At 39.0% G+C, this 20982-nt stretch overlaps 1 protein-coding gene across 2 annotated transcripts in view; it reads right to left on the bottom strand.

Moving 5' to 3' along the window:
- CCDC68 (coiled-coil domain containing 68) overlaps positions 1–20982 on the bottom strand; it is a 52173-nt gene that overhangs the window by 24767 nt on the left and 6424 nt on the right. Inside the window, exons 2-7 of one of the 2 annotated variants that reach the window (XM_037805966.1) lie at positions 12994–13131; positions 11759–11845; positions 8912–9052; positions 7950–8075; positions 6666–6794; positions 1795–1877 (exon numbers count right to left, since the gene is read on the bottom strand). In XM_037805966.1, coding sequence (XP_037661894.1) covers positions 1795–1877; positions 6666–6794; positions 7950–8075; positions 8912–9052; positions 11759–11845; positions 12994–13110 — 683 coding nt within the window. In that variant the 5' untranslated portion in view covers positions 13111–13131. The remainder of the gene's footprint in view (positions 1–1794; positions 1878–6665; positions 6795–7949; positions 8076–8911; positions 9053–11758; positions 11846–12993; positions 13132–20982) is intronic. The other variant, XM_037805967.1, reaches the window with a different exon arrangement.

Below are 20982 nucleotides of genomic sequence, written 5' to 3'. Positions count from 1 at the left end.
TCCCATCCCAAAAGGCCAATGGGAAGATTAAATTAAAGTATCTGGGATTACTCTATGAACTGCACAGCTTACATATATATCTGTATTAGTGGATCCAACCTTGTTTTTAAGATAAAAGATGCTCCGGCCAAATCTTTCAAATCTCTTCAAAAGTAATTAAAAGGATTACCTTAGTATGTTAGAAGGACCATGCTTCCAAATGAAAGAAAAAAACAGTCACTTTCTTCTTGAATCATGAAGGTTCAAAAATGATCATCGTCAGAGATGCTTTTTAACATGAGAAGTGACTTGTTAGAACATATTGAATCTTTTTATGAAAATAGCAAAATGCAGCCTACTGCAGTTAAAAGAAAGCCATGAAACCTGTCAAATCCACCATCTATGTCTAAGGGAAATCAAATCAGCCATAGTCCCCTGCTCAGGGAAGGAAGCCTGGGATATTCCTAGAGTAGAGGGAGGTGATGATAGGGCCGGAGGTGGTTACCTGCCAAAAAGCCATTGGTTGGCTGCCACTGTAGGCGTTGGCAGTATAGGAAGTAGTACTAAGCCAATCAGACTCTTTCCTTTGAAATTTGAAAGGAAATTATAGAGAATCTAAACCAGTGACCTAAAGGGAAAAAATATACATCATATAGTAAGAACAAAGAACAAGAGGGACGATGCACAAACAGCCATGACTGAATAGGAGTAATAAAATAACCTCTTTTTTTTTTTTTTAATTAGATGTTAATAGCATTAGATGCTAAAGGGTGGCCCTTCTGTTCTTCCATAAGATGCCTCTTTTTTACGGCTATGTCTACCCAATCCTAACTAAACAGAAATTCTCTTTACTGTGGTAGCTTAACCAAATCTCTACTGCTTCAACCAAAAGAGTCTGATTTCATACAAGTCATTTTATTTTCTTGTCACTTAGAAAAGTGAATACCTCCACAACCTCAGAAAAAATAATAAATTGGATAAATATTTGTGACACCCACAGTCTATGAAAACCGCATGATCCTGGATGTCCAAACACCTTTCTGGAACACAAAACATCCATTTCCATCACGAAATTTCTAAAACCTTCTTAAGAGGTTTTTGAGAATCCCTTATAACAGCCATTTCTATATAAAAGAATTGAAAGAATAGATGAGTTTCGTTTTTAAAACAGTTCCATTGCTGCCTCAAAGACTGGCAAAAACCCTATTATCAATAAACAATCATCTTTTAAAAAGAAAATTCAAACAGACTGCCTGGACTCTTAGTGGAAGGCACATTGTAAAAGGTAGTAATTCTGCTGCAGCACAAAAAAAAACCCAAGACTTACTTAGAATTAAGTTATGAGTAATTGTAAGGAATTCCACAGGCCTAAGGATGTTTTCCACATTCCTTCATTCTCTATCAAGTTGAGACGTGCTACAAACTATCTGAGAAGGCACTTGTGGATTGATCAGTCTAACTCTGGCTTTATCAGAATTCCACCAACGAAACAGAGGCATCATGGGAAATGGAGACTTCCACAGCATCCTCGTTAGCACCAAGAGTAACCTGGGAGGTGAGAGGCTCCTTCACTCTTGGGAAGGATTTGCCTTTCCACAAGTTCCCCTATATTTGCAGGGACTCCTGATCCCTGATTCCTCAGTGGGCTGGGAAGAAGGGACACAGGCTGATAATCACAGGTGTTCTCCCTCCCACCTGTGCTTTCCGTCATCCTGTATCCCTGGGGAGTGGAAATCCCTCTACCCAGTGGCCAGTGGACCAGTGGAGAGGAAAGATGCTAAGAACTGATTTTTCTTAGGAGGTAGATTTGCAAACCTCTTAGTATATGTAGCGTTGGATTTGAGTTGCAGCAGCGTGTTTTCCAAAGACACTTTTCTTTCTAGCAGTGTTCTCTTTTCCTAGGAGAAAATAAGATACATTTTTCTTTTTGCTTATTCATTTATGTGTGTGTGTGTGTGTATGTGTGTGTGTGTTTGGGAAGGCAGACTTCCTAACTGTTCACAAAAGCTGTTTCTTATCATACCAGAACTATGGCTTGAGCTAAAGAACTAATTTCAAAGGAGCTGTTTCATCCCACCCTTAAGGAATCTTGGAGGCATCCTCCTACATGGTTTACAAGCAGCTGAATGATGTCATCTTTAATCTCCCCACGCCCCCACCCCGCCCCACCCCACCTGCCTAGTGAGTTCCTGCTCCAGCCCACTGCTGAAATACAGCTTCCACAGTAAAACCTCTCTCACCCACTGTCTCCATCACACTCCAAGTGCAAACTGCCTGCTCTTCTCTCTCTAGCTGTTGTTTTTCCCGCCTGACACCCGCTTCTCCCACATTATACAGAGTTGTTGGCATCCCAGGACACTATTGCATTTCTCTGCATACCCTTAGCTGCTCACATGGCAACTGTCAGAAAACAGTAAAGTAGAAAATGTAATTTTATTGAAGGCTCAATGCCACAAATAATAAAGTCCCTTCCTAATGAGGATACAGGAGACACTATGGCACTGAGAAGGAATCGCTGAAGAAATGTCTTAATTTAATTATTAATTCTTTCAAACTGAAAGGAAAACAGACAAGTCTATTAAAAACTAGGCTGGGATGATGGCATTCTCTTTTATATTGGATGGCATGATGCTGGAAAAGGAATTTGGAGCTCTAGTCTGCTTATCTGGGTTGCCAAGTTGGGAGGGATAAGGAGAAGAGACTGAAAAAAGGCAAGAATTGGCAACATGGATGGGATCAACTGGAAGAGATATTTTAAAACTATTTACAGTGCCATTTAAAACAATTTCCTGCTGCATTATTTACATGGGTACAATAAAAGTGATGATGTATAGCAGAAAAATCAGAAAGACTTTGGACATGGAGTGACATGGTTTTGAAACTTCGTGGCTGTGTAACTTTGGCCAAGGTTTTAACCTCTCTGGGCCTTATTGCTGTTAAGAAAAATTAACCAAAACTTGGAAATCAAAACAGTATCCAGCATGTCATTTCAATGTCACATGGAGTCACTGTTAAATAATAACACCCAAGGATTATTTAATTCTCTAGGAGAACTTCCCTGTGTTTGTTTGACTTTATTTGCTTTTGGATTTGAGCCCTGACTTTATGAAGTTGCATGCTAATTTGTAGATTTCTGTCCGGGAGGAAAAAGATAAACCCAAAGGTTATAGTTTATTGCCTTAAAGCACATTAAACAGGTTTGTAGCTAACCTAGCAATTGTAGTTTATATTCCTTTTTCCAAAATGCCAATAAAAAGCCATTTTCTCAGAATTTCTAATTTAAACTAGCTATACATCTTACTGGATCCCTCATTAATTAATGAGTTGAACAAAATATTGGACATGTATTCATTCCATATTTGCAATGAGTCACGTTTTCAATTTTTTGAACATCCCTAGAAAAGGGGATAATACTGCCTATACTGAAATGTTGGAGTGACTGGAAAGGCCTATGTGGTTCCCAGGCACAAAGTAGGACCTCGATATGTAATAATGTGAAGATGACATATACTTCATATCTTACGTGTTCCATTATTTTTTCAAATTATCCTAACTTTTTCCAAGTTTCCCTTATAGCATTCTTGTCATGTATAGAAATTGTCCCTGTGTAGCTTTCACTGTCTTTGAATTATTTCTGAAGAAACACATATATGCCTTGCAAGCTTATTATATGGCTTGAATAATCAAAAGAACACATCACAGATATATATTTTGAATTTGTGGGGGTGGGGGATGGTATTTAACAAATATTCTTCCCAATGCACTCGCTCTTAATTAATGAATCTTCATCACCAGGGTTCAAGGAGGCTTGACACGTAGACAAGTAAATATTCTACCTTGCCCAGATGTCTAGCGTCTAGCTTGGGTTCTTAACTCCCCCTCTTTGACAACACAGAAATCCCTACCATACCAGAAAGGAAGACTTCCAAACACCACCCAGTGGGCTATCCACTGTGCCCAAAGCTACATCTCTTTAAAGAGCTCCAGGTTTTGTTCTTTGAGGAGCTCCCCACTGATCAGAGTGGAGGGGACACCGATTTAAATCATTACCAAATTTGAACATCTGAATGATTTAGGAACCAGGATATCATTTCTAGCCTGCATCAGAGGAGATCAGTGCATAGTGGAAAGAGTTGTGGTCTAGTAAAAGGGAATTGTGGAATGGTTGTTCAGCATTAGTGTTTAAATTGTTCTCATCTATAAAATGATGAAGAGAGGAACTAAGTGGTCTTGAAAGCTCCACTGAGCTCTAAAGTTCTAGTAGAGCTAAATCAATGGCATCAGAAAACAAATACGATGCAACAGAATTGCACTGCTAGCAAAAGGAACATATGCCATATTAAAATGCTCTTATTGGACGTTTTTGCTGGCTTATCACTGTGTTTATGGAATTCATTCTCACTGCATTCCTGATTAAAGTGGGACAGATGGTGAAGGTTTTAAGTAATGTGTTCATTATCAGACCTCATACCACTAATGGCTATTTACTGGAGCAGCAGCTTGTTCAAATGAGTAGAAAATGAATCTCTCCAGGGGGAACCCACTACCAGGGCAGAATTTATCAAACCTTTGTAGTGGTTGCTCATTTTTAATTTTCATTTCCTTTTTGAACTCATACTTTCTTCCAAGTAATGCAAAAGTCTCAGTGCTGCCTCCCACAATTCTGATATATTCTGCCTGCTTGAGAAACCCTTCATCACAGTTTGTCTTCTCAGTATCTTCTTAAACCAAGAAGATGTTGCCAAGATTTACTTTTATTGGTTTTATATTTTATTTGTTCCTTGCTTCTATTTTACAAATATATAATATCTTTATACAATGTTTAAAAAAATTTCTGGTACATTGCCCCATCCCCACCTGCCTTCAACTTCCAAAGATTTCAACAGGCTATTTAGAAAGTTCCTGAACTCGGGGCTTGTGGGAGGTTGCAGGTTGGGCACAGCCCCGGGAAACCTGTTCACTTACTCTGTAAGCTCATGGCGCTCCTATAGCCAGCCGAGTTAGCGTCACTATCGAGGGGGTGCTGGTCCATCACCTCCCCAAAAATGTACTGCCAGTTTCTGAGCCACTTACACGCATTCTGGGGTACAGCCCCCTGCCTTCAACCTCCCTGAAGAATCCCCAGGAGAATGAACGTAGGGAAATCTGGGAAGTTCGTTGAGCCCCACATAATCCAGATATGCTACATTATAATCTGCACAAAAGGAGAGACTGTGTCTGGTTTATTCTCAAATATGTATCTAGCACCTATCTGTGCCTCACACATGCAGGAGCTCAGGTATTAATTGAGTAAATCTACAGCAGAAACTGATTTGAACTCACAATGAGTAGAGATGTTCTGGGGTTGCTAGGAAATAGAAATTACATTCCATTGTTCTTATGTTAATGTTCAAGGAGTAACAGGTGGCCCCTAAACCTGACCCAGTATAACTGGGTTTGAGGTAGGGTGATCACACAGGTCTAAACTTAAATTTCAAGGTAGTCAGTCAAGTTTTTGGTTCAATAACTCCATTTGCGTTCCAGAATTGTCTTCCTTTCCAAAATGCAAACATTCTTTGTGCTTTGTTAAACTATTTATTATCATATAAAATATTCTAACACTACAAAATATTCATCCAAATGCAATAATTGGTGTAAAAGAGGATAATCAGAAACTGTCATGAGTGGACAAGCCAGCTGCCTAGTGATTCTGTGCTAAAATACAACATTTAGCAGCCCAATAGAAAACAGAGAGGTATATTATTATTACACCCAGTTAGGTTTGGACTTATTAAATTTTTGTGATTTCTCATGGAACCTTCACTAAGATCACAAACTCAGCCAAAACTTAAAGTTCTTAGAAATATTTAGAAACTAATTAAAACTTCTTTGATAAGAAACCTGAATCTTGAAACCTGATGTTTTTGAAGGGGCATTTCTAAAATGGCATCAACCAAGACAGATTCATAGAACAAACTGAGGCTGAGAAGAGCAGAGGCACATCAAGGAATTAATATGATAAATATACAAATTTATTAGGCAATATTAGTAAGAAGTCAAAGCCTATATTCTTATTCACCCCATTCAGTTTTGGAGATGTCAATTTTCTGTTTGTTTTGCTATTTTAAAAAGCACCATTCCTTGATTTGTCTGGCTTCTAAATTCTAAGGCATGCATAATTAAATTTGCGTGCTCACCTTTTGTATATATGCAGAATGCTAGCTACTTGTACGCTGTGTGAAACTTTTAATTAGAAATTTCATTATATTATTACTCTTTCCTAAATTATCTCTTTTCTTACTGTGAACTATATCTCTCCTAGAGCAGCCACAGGTTTTCACAAACCTAAACTGGACTTAGGTGCCCAAAAATGGACACTTCACTGATTCTAATACAAAAAGGATAAGATTCTCAGAGATCCACCTTTATTTCCATTCACAACTTCACCTGATTCCCCTTTCTAAGGCTGACGTTTACTCGAAAGAGAAAATGACAAAGAGGGGAAAATCAGTAACCACAGTACAGATCATATTAAACGTTTAAGGAAAGAAATGAACATAGTTGAATACCTCCTAAAACAAGGCACTGTAAAGGGTACTTTTACTTAATATTATATTATTTTATGTCCTATTTAATTTTAGTTTATTCTCTTAATTCTCACAGTAACCCTGTCAGGAAGGAGTCCCTTTAATTCTCCAAGGGCTTACCTTTTCCATTCTCTGGACAAGGTTCTCCAGTTCTGTGATTTGATTGTGTTTTTCTTCAAGCTTTTCAGCAACTTGATTCAAATTTTCAATATGTTGTTTCAATTTCTGTTCTTTTTCAAGCTTGTTAACCTTGGTCAGGAAAACAGTTGTCATAATCTTGTTTTCAATAAACCTATACACATATTATCTCTCCTTCTAACTTTCTGACTAGGCAAAAAAAAAAAAAAAAAGTAATTCACACTTGTTTCGGATTGCTGAGTTGAATTAGTATTTCCTCCAAAATAAACCTGATGGAATACACCACCACTTAATCAGTAGAGAATTAATGATAAATAAATATTATCTCTAGAACGTTTGTGTTCTTAAAGGTGTCTGACTTCTCTTGCAAAGACTAGGCAGGCATTGCTACCAGGCAACGGGGGCTAAGACGAGACCCCTGAGAAGGGACTGTGTGTTTGTGTCCCCACAAGTTTACTTACTCACACAGTAAACTTCCAGTCCACAAATACCAGCTCACCTCACTCACTTATGTTCAGTATCTGCATGAGGGGGTTCTGCCTATGTGGTGGATTTCCTGTGCTCCCTGAGGACCCTCCTGGACCTGAGCTGGCAGAGCTCCAGGCGCTCTACCCCAGCAGTAATTAGCTTCCCTCCTAAATGTTTTATATTGTGAATTACGGCAAACACGTTTCTCCCCACTCTGGTCCTAGAGTACATTCTTCAGGTTAAAAACAAATAAATAAAATATATATAATATAGAAATATATTATACATATAGTGTACATATACACAAATAAAGGATACATGTGTATTTTTAATCTATTCTAGAATGAATGCTAGGACCAAAAAATTTCAAAACTCACTTATCTGGACCAACTCTTTCATTTTGGAGATAAGAAAACCCATGTCAAGAGAGGCAGAATGACTCAACCTGGGTCGTCTAATTTGTCCAAGGCAGAACCAGAAAAGGCACCTGCTAGTCTCACCTGGGCCAGCCCTGATTTCCAGGCAAGGCGGCACTGCCTGCCTCCCACCTGTGCACCCTGCAGGGGCAGGGGGCAGGACTGATGACACAGCAGCTCAGCTCCATCTGGGCGCCAGGCTACCCAGGGGTGTGGGAGATATGCACAAAAGATGTGCACCCTGCCCCTTCCCAGAGCTTGCCAAGTGACCTGGCCATTGCTTGTACCACATCTAATTTCTCCAAAAAGAGCCTCTTACATGGCTGGGGCAGGGTGGGTGGGGATGGATAATTCTCCAATAGACAAGCTGCTAGCTTCATACCTGGAGTAAGTGTTTACTGTCCTCGTGACTTTTCCTAACTTCTTCAGACTGTTTTTGATAGTTTTCAAATAATCTGTGTGCCACATTTCTCAGAGCCGCTGCTCCTGCTTCTCTGGAGGCTTCCAGCTAGGAAAAAATGTCACTGTTCATGTTTTGACATATTCAATAAAAAGAGTAAAAGGTAGAACAGTTTGATGGGAATTAAAACACAGAGGCTGTAATGGAACCATTGGCACCACAGAGGGAATGGATGGCAGAGGACACTGTCATCTGGTGTAAGGAAAACGTAAAATGAGAAACCCCCTAATTACGGGGCTGTCGAGCAGCAGATTTGCCCCAGCCGGGCCAACCAGAGCTCTGCACACATCAGTGTCCTCCATTTACAGACAGACCATGCCCTTCTAAGGATTTCACCATGCCCTGGCAGCTTATGGACTTCTTCACCAACATTTCACCACCAATGTTCATTCACAACAGTATTAAGTGGTGTATTTTCCTAAAATAGAAATGGGACAAGGTTATGGTATTTAGGGCAGTAAAGCTAAAGTGTCATGAATTTTGCCAGGATTCAACCTAAGAAAATAATCAAGGATGTCTGTAAAGATTTCCTACCAAGAAAATCAATGCAGCACTGTATATAAAATAAATAAAAAAGGAAACTATAAAATATCTCATAATAGGAGAAGAACAAATTAGGAAACATTTGATTATTAATATATTTATTAAATATGGAAACATTTTGGTTATTTTTTTTAGAATGATAAAAGTGATCTCCAAAATAAAACAGTGAAATTTGATTTGTGAAATGTAAAAATATCTCTCTATGGATGGGTGCATGTGTGTGGATTTTTGGATTTATACAGATAGCTGTCTTATTCCATAGGTCTCCAGATGCTAACAATCTATCCTACTGGCTCAAAGGTTCAAAATACAAAATTAGAAATTTCTCCAAATGATTATACCTTGATTTTCAATACTTCATTTTCTTTGTTCATTTCTAAGAGCTGTACATCTTTTCCTTTCATCTTCTCCATGAGCTGGTCCAAACTGCAACAAGAGGGATCCATTTCAGATTTGGAGCCATTTTGAATGTTTTGAAAGCACTGAAATGGACAAACATGAAAATAATAGACCTGACTATTCCTTTCCTCTACAAACTTTAACAACAATAAGTATAACCCAGTATTACATATATCCAGGAGAATTTATATCAGCACAAATAAAATAAAACTTCTGAATCTTAAATTGATCAATGAGGAATTCTAGATGAAGCAATTGGCCTCTATTTTTGCTCAAATTTTAACAGATGCTTACATTAGAAAGACACAGAACCCATCTTTGATGCCTTCCATATCCCTACAGTTTCAAATATACAGTTAAGCCTTTCTTAAGAGATAAATAATAGCCACAAGGCTGGATTTTTAATTTTTGTCTAAGTTGTAGACATAAATGCATTTTGGTTATATTTTATGACAGACTAATATAATTAGACATTATAGTTTCAATACATAATATTCAGTATTCAATGATGCTTTGCTGGAATCACCTGAAATTAAATTTCCAATCAGAAATGTCAGAGCCAAGTGTCACTGCCAATGTGACTTCAGCTTACGTAAACTCCAGTTTACAGAAAATACACTTGAAGCATGAAACAAATGCCATCTGGAATCATGAAGATTTGGAGGCCGAAAGGGGCTTAGAAACCATTTAGCTTAACCCCATCAATTTTACAGATATGGAAACTGAGGACCAGAGTCCAAGGCCAATATGTAGCAAGGTAGTGGCAGGCTTCACGGCAGACTCTTGACTGTCCTTTCTGCTCTTCAGGACAGACTTAGGGATTATTATACAACTATACATATCCTATGATGATGCCATTTCTATTTTTTTTGAGCATCTATTATGTGCTAGGTAATTGTTTCAATGTTTCACATACACTCCTTTCTATGAATACATATAGCACCGTAAAAGCCTTATGCCCATTTTACAGATGAGAAGTGAAGATTGGAGAGCTTAACTAACCAGCCCAAGGGTATGCCTGAAATAACTGCTGGAACCAGAATTCAATTTCAGGTGTTTTGTTTTGTTTACAATGAAGTCTGTGTTCTTTCCATTACAACATACTGACTACATTTATAGACGTTAAAAAAAGAAAACAATATCATGCATGTAAATAATATACTTGCCATAACTCTGCCATGGTTACGTTTTTTGATAGTCCAATCTCTAGTGCATACTCTCTCCATAAATACAGTGAAGGAATCCTTTTTTTAATTCATTAAATCATTCTTGATAGAAAGACTCTCGTAGAACGTAGACTGGCAGTGGTGGATTGCTCCAAAGATCATAGATCAATGCTTCTCAAATTTTAATGTGCCCATAGGTTACTTGGTGATCTTTTTAGAATGTAGATTCTGACTCAGTAGGTCTGGAGTGAGGTCCCAGATGCTGCATTTCTAACAAACTCCCTGGGGATACTGATGCTGCTGGGGCCAAAGACCTATACCTCAAGTAGCAAGAACCTAGAAAAACCATGGCTAAATCCCTACAAGGAGAATGCCATGAGACCGAAGGGCAAGGGTATGCAGTTTGAAGCTCGGCTGGTCTTCTAATCTTCTGTGGTTTGAGATGACCGTGGCAGATGTACTGGCAACAAACTACTATCTCCATTCCTAGGAAGCTCCACTTATCAAGGTCATCAGCAACCTCCACATCGTTATATTCAGTGGTCAATTATCAGTCCTCAGCTGACTTGACCCATGGAGAGCATTTGGCAGAGTCGGCCCTCCCACCTTCCTTCACTTGCCTTCATGATTCCATTCCCTTCTGCTTTTCCTCCTACTTCACTGGCTGCTCTTCTCAGTCCCCTTGGCTGGTTCTTCTTTGCAACATCTAAACATTGGAAACCCCAGGGCTCTGTCCTTAGATATTCCTTGTTTCTATACTCATTCATTAGCTTGGTGATCTCCAGTTTCAGAACTTTAAATACCACTGATTACTTCCCAAATGTCTACCCTGGTCCTTTTAACCCAGACTTCTCCCCTCAATTTCAGAATCATATATCCAGCCGCCCATTAGAAACCGCCACTTAGAGGTCAACAGACGTCTCAACTTAGCCAAAACTGACCTTCCAGTCATTCCCACAGTTAACCTTTTTTCTAGTTTCAGAGCACTGAATATAAGAAAATAATTGGAGCTGGAAGTGTTAGCATGGAAGGAAGATGTTTATGTATCTATACTAAGCTCTGGTGTACTCTGTGGCTTTAACACATGGTGAATAACACTGACACTGAATTGCTGAGCTGGGCTCAGGTGAGGCTCCATGTGGCATAATCCAGCCAAGGCTAAGTGGAGATTGCTTGGCCTTAAGTCCAGTCTTGGGGGAGGGGCCCCTTCAAGCTTACAGATGGTCTGACCAGGTCCTCACTAACTCAGATTAACAGCTTCCACTGTGTGTCCATCAGTGTGGCCAGGTGAACCTAAAACTTACATCTTTGTCATTGGAAAATGTTGCTGCCATGGATCCTAGCTGAGCTGGCATCTTCCCATCAACTTTAGATAAGTAAACTCTGTTTAAACTACTCAAGTGAGGTCTGGTCATTCCAGTCTGATCTTACCAATGATATCTGTAGTTAAACATTTCATATGTCTAGCATTAACATCTTTACAGATCCCAAAATATTTTAACACTCACTGTCCATTTCAAAGAATAATTTGATAATTACCAAAAAAAAAGTTAGTTGAAGTCCATGTGATTTTATGTTTATTTTTGAAGGAATAAAAGTAGTCCATTTTGATGAATTCATTACCTTTGCATCTAGTTTGTCATTTGTATTGCGATATCCTACTTCATCTTTAAATATTTGCTTCTGGATTTTTTCCAGAGTAGTTCGAATCTAGGGGAAAAAATATTTATTTTATTTTTTTCAAAGATATTTAATGCCTAATGCTTTCTTCTCTATACCAGTCACAGGGAACCTCATTTCTAGAAAGTAATACTTATATAGTGACCTTCAAATTTAAATAATTACCATCAATCTAACTTGCATTTAGGCTAATAATGTTTAGATTGCAGAAAATCACCACTTGGTCTTTACAACTCTTTTTCAGTCAAACCTAAAATACGACCTCTTAAAGTAATATGATATACAAAATACATTACAAAATGCCATTCTGTAAATTTTATTTAATATTATTTAGCACTATTTTTCCATATAGTATTTATTTAGTATTACTATAAAACAGTTACTATTTAACAATTTCTATAAAATAATTACTCTCTAGTAATTACTTCAAAACAATTACTCTCTAGTAATTACTACAAAACAATTACTATTTAGTAATTACTACAGGATAATTGCTAAGTGAAGATCATACAAATTTATACATAAAATAAAAGCCTTATTCTATGTGACCTATGGAATGGCAAGACACACTCAAAGACAAATTCATTAATTAATGAGGATAAGTGATGATCTATGTCAGAATTTTTCCATCTGTCTTATAAAACAGTTAAAAATATACACATTTGTCAGTCATGATCATCTTGGATTCTCACAAGATTTGATATTCTTAATCAGATACCATCCCTAAATATATTCACTGGCAATACCCACCTTGAACTGTGAAAAGAAACACAGTAACAAGCAACACAAACTCAGCAGGAGACAGATATCCACTTGGGAACACAGTATCAACACTCATGAAACAACTGGGAAATGATATAAAACAGCAGGAAATCCAGTGGTGAATAGTGTGGGACAAATTAAATGCTGATGGGTGTTCTGAACACTCCCGGCCCATTACTCAATTTTAGCAAGTGAAGAGAATCATTTTATTCCACCTATAAGAACAGAATTTCATATCCTCCAGAGAAATTACTAAACATGCATTTAAATTTCAGATATAAAGACCATCCTTTGCCAAACTAGGTTTGTTCTTCCTCTCATGTTCCATGGAAGTGGAAACAAAGTCCACCAATCTGTATTAGAATTAACTTTTAGAAAACCACATGCTGCTAACATGATTTCCAGCACACACATACCTTTTTCACATATTCGGTTTCTTCAATAATGTGAGCTGATGTGGACTCATACAAGGCAGAATTATCTTCTTTCTTATTCCTTGGAGAAACTTCTGTGGTCAGTGTCACTGTTGTCATTGTGAAACAGTCTAATTCTGGCTTTAAGAAGACATAAATCAGTTAAGCTAAACTGACTTCTGATTATGTGTTTACATGATTCATTAACTGAAAGATGTTCTGTATTCCCACAGTAATCAGTTGTAGTAGAAAATATTGTCAATTGTTGGCATCAGTATATGTCCATAAATCCAGGAATTATTCTAACACAATAGTAATACCATATGAAACAATCAGTATTTAAAAATTACAGGGGCAGGGACCATGTCTTACTCATCTTTGTAACTCTTGTACCTGGAACACTGAAGTGCTTAGAAATGTCTTTGGAACTTCAAATATATAATTATAACAAATATTACACACACACACACATACATACAAATAACACTTTATACTTTACAAAGCCCTTTCATATACCACATTTTATTTAATTTTTAAATCACCTGTAAAGGCTACTGAAGAACTATTTGTAATAGCCAAAGAATGGCGGGGGGTGGGGGGGAGTAACCTAAAATGTCCACAAAGACTGACTGAATAAACAAACTACTTCTATGGAGTCCTCTCTAGGATATGTGATTAAATGAAAAAGAATGGGGCGGAAAGTAATATACTGTATCATATTTTCTATAAGATGGGAGAGAAATAGGATTGATTTTGGAATCATGTAATTATTTTACCTAATTATAAAACAAAACTAAAATTTTTTAAAAAAAACCACAATCCTCCAAAATAAAAGACAAAATGAAACAAACAAACCTAATTAACAAGTTGGTGGCATAACCACATGAATTATTTTAAGTGACTTTAAAACACATACCAAGGACCATTTATCCCTGGTGTGATATAGCCTGAGAACAAAAAGAATCAAAGCAATCTTAAACCACATTCATTAACATTATCAAACTACATTTGTGGAAATATTGGTATTGTTATCTTGAAACTATTACATGTAGATGTGTGTGCACAGGTGTTGTGGACTAAAGTAATTATCTTAATGTCATTAGGAATCAAGATTTTCAGAATAAGAGGAAAAACACAAATATAGAATCAAAGATACTAGGTAAAATACTGGAATTAATCAGTATAAAATAAAGATTTATTTCCTTAAAAACTTATATTCTCTCTATATCCACTGAAAAACCTAGAAATAATGACAAGCAACTAGCAGTTGCCACCCCTAAGAACCAGACTATGGTCTCTATATGCCATTTCCTACTAAAAAGAAACCAGGGCTTCTTTGGAAATTAGTTGATTCGGGTCTGGGGAGGAAATACATAAGGCGAACTTGTCATACTAAAAAGCAACAAAATGATCAAATACTACTGTAATATGATAGATGACAACATGAAGAGAAATGACTGTGATAGATTAAAACATACTGAAAAATTTCAATCCCTGAATTTATGATCAAAGAAAAAATACCACCATCACCATCACCACCACCACAAACAACAACCCTCATTGTCCACCTCTGGAAATTGACAGAGCTCCAACTCAACGGAGAGAGGCTGCCATTATACTAAAAACTGGCAAATAAAGGGAACTAAAAGGCATTTACCTTGCCTTTACTGTTTGAACTGAATTTCATGGTAAACAAATATTTGTGAGGAAAGAATTTCAGCTGATTCTTTTAATTTATTCCAGCTAATAAATTCAAAAGGAGTAAAAGAATTGGAAAATCTACATTTTGCAACCCCTTTTGCAGTACTGATTCTATGCAACAATCATCAACCAGTGTTAGAAAGATTAGTGAAAGGTTGCTGAGGAAAGCATTAACCTGAGAGACCCCACTAATCAATTTTAACATAACTAAAAAAAAAGACAACTAGACAAATGTCCCCTAGATATGAAGCCAGAAATACAAAGCACCATATATGAAGCATGCTTCCAAAAAAGGAATGTGAATCTAATCAAGCCTCTATATCTAACTACAGCAAATATAAGGAGGATAAAAGGTTCAATAACACTACAAGGGGGAAGGTTGCAATCAGCCAAATCCAAAATATGCAAAATTCAACAGGACAATTAAAGTTGCTTCCAGAAATGGTGAAGACAGACGCGGAAGAGAGTGGGGAAAGTGCTAAAAATTAAGTTTTAAGAGAGACATGACCAAATGCATTATATGACTCTTGTTCGGTCCCTGATTCAAACAAGCCAACTACACAAAGACAGTTTTGAGACGACTGGGGAAATCTGAACATTGACAGTATATTCGATGATATTAAACAATTACGTAACTTTGTTAGGTGTGATAATGGAAAAGTGGTGTTCTTTTTAAAAGATCTTCTATGTTAGTAATACATACTGAAATATTTGAAGGTGAAATAATATTAATTTGGAATTGCTCCAAAATATTCTAGTAGGGAGGGAAAAATGGGATGGGGGTAAAGATGAAAGAAGTTTGGCAAAATGTAGCTAATTGTTAAAACTGGGTGATGGGCACATAGGGTTTGTTATATAAATCTTTGTTTTTGTGTGAATGTTCAATAATAATTAGTAAAGACCTAACAAAAAAAATAAATTAAAAATCCTGTGAGGTAGGATTAGTAATCCCATTTTACTGAATTGATAAGGACTCTCATAGGAATCAAACCTTGGTATTTTTGACACTAAATTCAGGACTGTACCGTCACATCAAGGCTGGCCTCCCTAGAAAGAAACAATGACAAAAAATACTCAAAATCTAGCAATGACCCATGCTGTTAAAACACACCCAAAGAATTTTCATGTTTGCTGGCATCACTTTGAAACAAGATAGCTTCTAGGGTTACCACAAAGTCCAGCATTTATTCTTTAATCTTCAATGAAACTGACAGAGCATGCCAAGAATTTTCCATTTTATTCTAAATCCTTTTTGACAGCAGCCTTGGCTTCTCTTTATTTCAGCTGAAGGTGATGTGGCAGCAACAACCTGCAGGTCTCCTTTTTTGTGAAATGTGAGTGGAAGAAGTCTTGTTTCACTCTCTGAAGTCTCTTACTAGATTAAGTTCTTGGTCCAAATCAACACTTAAATGCTGGGAGTAAAAGAAACAATAGGAACCACATTCGGAAGCAGAGGGCTGGTGAGCAGGCTAGGGTTTGGGTCAACAAACCATGGCCCGTGAGTCAAATCTGGTCCGCTGCCTGTTTGTACAGTCTGCAAGCTAAGAATGGTTGTCACATTTTTGAATGGTTGGGGAGTGGGGAGCAAAAGAATAACATTCCAGGGCTTGAAAATTATACGAAGTTCAAATTTCAGTGTCGATAAATGAAGTTTATTCAAACACAACCCACCATTCCTTTACACATTACCGATAGCTGCTTTGCAAGGGAGAAACCAAGTGGCAGGAAGCTTAAAGTATTTGCACTCTGGCCCTTTACGGAAAAGGTTTGCTGACCGCGGGCCAGGGAGTGGTGGCGGTGGGGAAGGGCAGTGGGAAAATGGAGGCAAGCAAAGTTATCAATCTGGCCTTAGTTGCTTTTTTTCTGCTGCTTAATTCTCCTTGATTTATCCTCCCACTTGATTGATTTCCCTTCCTTTTTGTAAGTCACATCTTCTGTATTGTGCACATTAACCAATGAGAATGGGCATTTTATCATAGCAATAATTCACTCTTCAAAATGGAACCCGCTGAATTCTCACAGACTTTCTGTTGTTTTTGGCCTCGTGGCATTTGCTGAACTTGATAGGGTTCTTTTAGGATTTGTAGACCAATTGAAGTCCTTATCTCTAATTTATCAGATCTACAGCTTCGTGGAGTACACTTTCTCTAACTAACCAGCAGGTGGCGTCCACGAGCCACCTGTTCTCCACAAGCCAATTCTCCCCTGCTTAGCCTTTTTGGTGAGTGGGGGAGTGAGTCTTGTGGGGTCCAATTGGTGTACCAAGCTTGCGTGTGTAGTTGGTGTTGCCTGCCCTGTATATGGGGCGTGTTTCTGGGCAGTCAGGGAGGGGGGGGGGGTGGCTCTAACAATCAAATCTCCCTGGTGATCCTAGAGTTTTAAAGCTGCTGCAATAGTCTAATCCTTCAGTTCAGTCCTGCCACAGTTTGTCTCTGCCACTGACCCACAAGTCCTTGGTATTGGCGTATGGCTCCTGAGACTTGCAAGTGGGCCCCTCTTCCAGGCCGTGTACCCCGGGTCCTCTGTTGAGGGATGACTGTGCTATGTCACAGGTGAGTGCCGTCCCCCCAGGGCAGTTCTGGGCTGCTGGGCTGTGTAGGGAGGCTCCCAGTCTGCTGAAATGATGGCTGAATGGGGCTTTGTTAATTCACACTGCTCTACCTTCCCAACTCTGGGACAATCAGCTGAGGTTGCAGGGAAGGCTAATGTCCACGCCCAGTTTTGTGGTGTGTGCCTGTTATTTGAAGCACTTCCGTCACACTGGGTTGTCTGGGGTAGTTCTGGGCTATGGGGCTGGCGATGGGCAGGAGTGTTTCCTGCCCACCAGGATGATGACTGTGAGCGGACACCCCCCTTTTCTTGGGAAGTTGTGGTGTTTAGTGAATTTTCTCAGCCACTGGATTATTGCGTTTTGTCTCAGAGCTCTCCTAGTTCTGCTCTTGACTTGACCTGCCCAAATTGCAAGTCTTTGAAGCTTTCTGTATTGGGCTTCTTAGAGTAATTGTTTTAGAAAAAGAAAAAAGGATTAAAAAAAAAAACAAAAAAAAACAAAAACAAACAAACAAAAAAAAAACGGGCCCTCCTCAGAGATCTAATGGGTTATTGAAATGCTAAGAGACAAAGCAACCAGGGCCATTAAGGAAAGGTCCACAGTGCAGAGAGATCAGCTTTTCTTCGGGATTTGCATATGCCCCTCAGGGCCCTTCCCCTTTCTATGTTCACCAGAACTCCAAAAATCCTCCGCTTTTATTTTGGAGTTTTTCGTGTTGGTTTTTTTCTATGCCTGTCTCCTCTCTGCTGGGCTGGCTGCTCTCAGATTCTCTGGTGTCTGGTCTCAGTCTATCTATGGTTGGAGTTTGAATCAGTAGAATGAGTTTCCGATAAGGGCTGCCACTGCAGTTCTCCCTTCTCCTTCCCGGAGCTGACAGCCCCTCCTCCCACGGGACTGAGCCTGGCAGGGAGGGGCGCGGGTCCCCTGGCCACAAAAACTTACAGATTTCGCTGATCTCAGCAGTTCCACGTTTTCATGAGTGTTGTATGAAGTATGCCCAAAGTCAGATTGCTCTGTGGTGTCCAGTCCACGCAGTTCCTGGCTTTCTTCACAGACTTTCATAATTGAGAGTGGCCTTGGGCCTCGTGATTTTTCCCAAAATATATACCCTTAAGTGACTTTTATTCTTAACATCAAAGGATTGTGCTCCTGAGGCACTGATATTTCTCAAAACATGCCACCTCCACCACTCACTGGTTGGGCCCTCTTAAACAAGCTTCACAAAACCTTAGCCTCAACTTACATATCTGTAAAAGAAGGGTGATACCTAATGTTATGAGACTACCTGGCTGTAGAAGACAGTGCACAGCAGCTGTCCCCGTTGTTGCTGCTGCTATTATAGATTAGTATCACAGAAGAGAAGCATTCCACAATAAAGGAGGTAGTTCGTGACCATCTGGTTGCAAAGCCTTAAACCCAACTCTACCCACTGTGAAATCAAATTCCATCTCTCTCTTTGGTTCAGAAGACATTCGTACCCACAGAAAACATTTGCACCCAAGGGGGAACTTTAGCCGACCAAATCCGAATTGCCATATGGCATTACCATGCTGGGGAAAATCCATCTTAGCATTTTATGTCAACCAGAGGTAGATTAGGCAGATAAAATTTCCAAAATAAAACATAAGCAGTTCATTAAAGTGAGAAAAGAATTTTGTTTTATGCCAGAATGGATAGAAGAAAGCCTCTAAGTGGCATCACGCCAAGAGGTGTTATTTCCTAGATCAGGGCTTTTCAAACCGGGCTCCCAGGGGGCAGGAGAGGCGCTGAGCAGATAGGGATCAGCCACCTCCCCTCCAACCACAACAGCTCTGCTCTGCTCTGTTTCACATGCTGAATTTCTGCATAGAATTTTCTGTGAAGAAAGCAGGTGCTACAAACAGAAGTTTGGAGGTAGAATGCTTAATTCAGGGCCCGGCTTTGCACTCAGTAGCAGTGTCATCCTGGGCAAATTCCTTACCTGCTCTGTGCTCAGTTTCCTTCTCAGTAAAATATGGATATAATAGCTTCTACCTCACGGGGTTGTTTTGAGGGCCAAATGAGTTAACATTTTTCAAGCCCTTATAACAGTGCCTAGCACATAATAAGTGATTTGTACGTGTTTGTCAAATAAGTAATATTGAAACCATGTCCACAAAGTCTAAGTGATTTTCTTCCCTGTAACAAAGAAACAGTTGATATTCTAAACAGTCAGCAGACTGAACCACACTCTAAAGGAAAATTGACTTTGGGAAATTTTAAGAATAGCAAATTCATGATACTGATACTTCATTGTTAATGCATCAATAATGCATCAACATCCCCAACTGACAATCCTAATATTTGATGAACAGTTTACAATTTATGAAACAATTCACACAGGTTACTGTGAATTGTAATCAGTGTGACAAACCAACACATCATCGGACACCCAGGATAATTAATGTTAGTTAGCCTATGACATTGTTTCATGACATAGAATGGCTCAGGAATGAGTTTATGCAATAAATTCATATATGACACTGTTTATATCCTAGAAGCTCTGACAAATGTGCTTCGTTTCTTTACTTAACCCTTGATTCATTTGTTCATAGAGTAAATACTTATCAAATGCGGCTGTGCCAGGAGCTGTGGCTAACAGAGGTGAGCCAGAGTCCCTAGTTTCATGGAACTTTCAGTACAGACAGAGAGACAGACATGGGACAAACAAACATTTGGGAGTAGAATGTGAGGTGGGGATAAGTACCAAGAAGAAAAGCAAAGCAAGGTAATGGGGTGAAAGGAGGTGCTAGTTTGAAGGAGTAGGCAGGGAAGACCAATCTGGGGAGTGACATTGGACTGCAAGTCCTGAATGTAGGAGGTGGAAGCCACGCTGTTACCCCAGGGAAGAGGGTTCCAGGCAAAGGGGAGAGCAAGAGCAGAGGACTGGGGGCTGGAATTCGCTTTGTGTGTTCTAAGAACAGAGCAGGCAGTAAGCAGGCAGAAAGCGAGGGGGTCAGTGGAGAAGAAAAGATCAGAGAATCAGGCACAAGCCAGATCACGTGGGGCTCTGTAGGCAACGGGAAACTTTGAATTTTATTCCAAATGTGATGTGAAGGCATTGGAGACCTGTCAAAGGAGCATGCTAGCTGCTGTGTGGAGAAGAAACTGTAGGGGCAAGAGCAGGTGCAGACGAGTCAGGAGGGAGTCCTAGCAGGGAAGACGGCAGCTGGGATCCAAATGGGAGGTCGGAGGGAGGAAAAAGGAATGTGATTTGGGGACGTGTTTAAAGGTAGAGCCAGCTGCTCTGTGAACTTGCGTGATATGGTTCATGCCTGGCTTTTCTGTCTACATGAGGGAGGCAGAATCACATTGTCTAGTGGATAAAGAGCAAAGGCCTCAGATGAGTCCCAGCTCTGCACTCGCTGAAGGGAGACTTAAGCACCGTTCTCTGTATCTCCATTACTTCAGCTACAAAAATGGGGATGAAAATAACGAATATCCCAGGAGTTTTGTAAGCATTAGATGAAAAACTACATGGCACAGAACCTGGTACATCACAAGCTCCTGCTACCATTAGGCTCATTTTTCAATCTTAATTGATTTTTGCCAAAAATTCCATGAAACAATGGCAGAACAAGAGCAATTTTCAATCTGAAAACTTTTGTGCCTCATTACATTTCCCACTGGAAATGTCTATAGGCTCAAGAATCAATGTCTTCATTCTACATTTTGATCTTTTTCAAGATAAAAATCCCCACTTTTATAAAACTCTCAAACTT

This window comes from Choloepus didactylus, chromosome 16 (genome assembly GCF_015220235.1).
Source record: "Choloepus didactylus isolate mChoDid1 chromosome 16, mChoDid1.pri, whole genome shotgun sequence".
In the NCBI taxonomy this organism is placed as follows: Eukaryota; Metazoa; Chordata; class Mammalia; order Pilosa; family Megalonychidae; genus Choloepus; species Choloepus didactylus.
The sequence above is the reverse complement of the archived record's forward strand: the minus strand, read 5'-3'. Positions and strand labels throughout refer to the sequence as shown.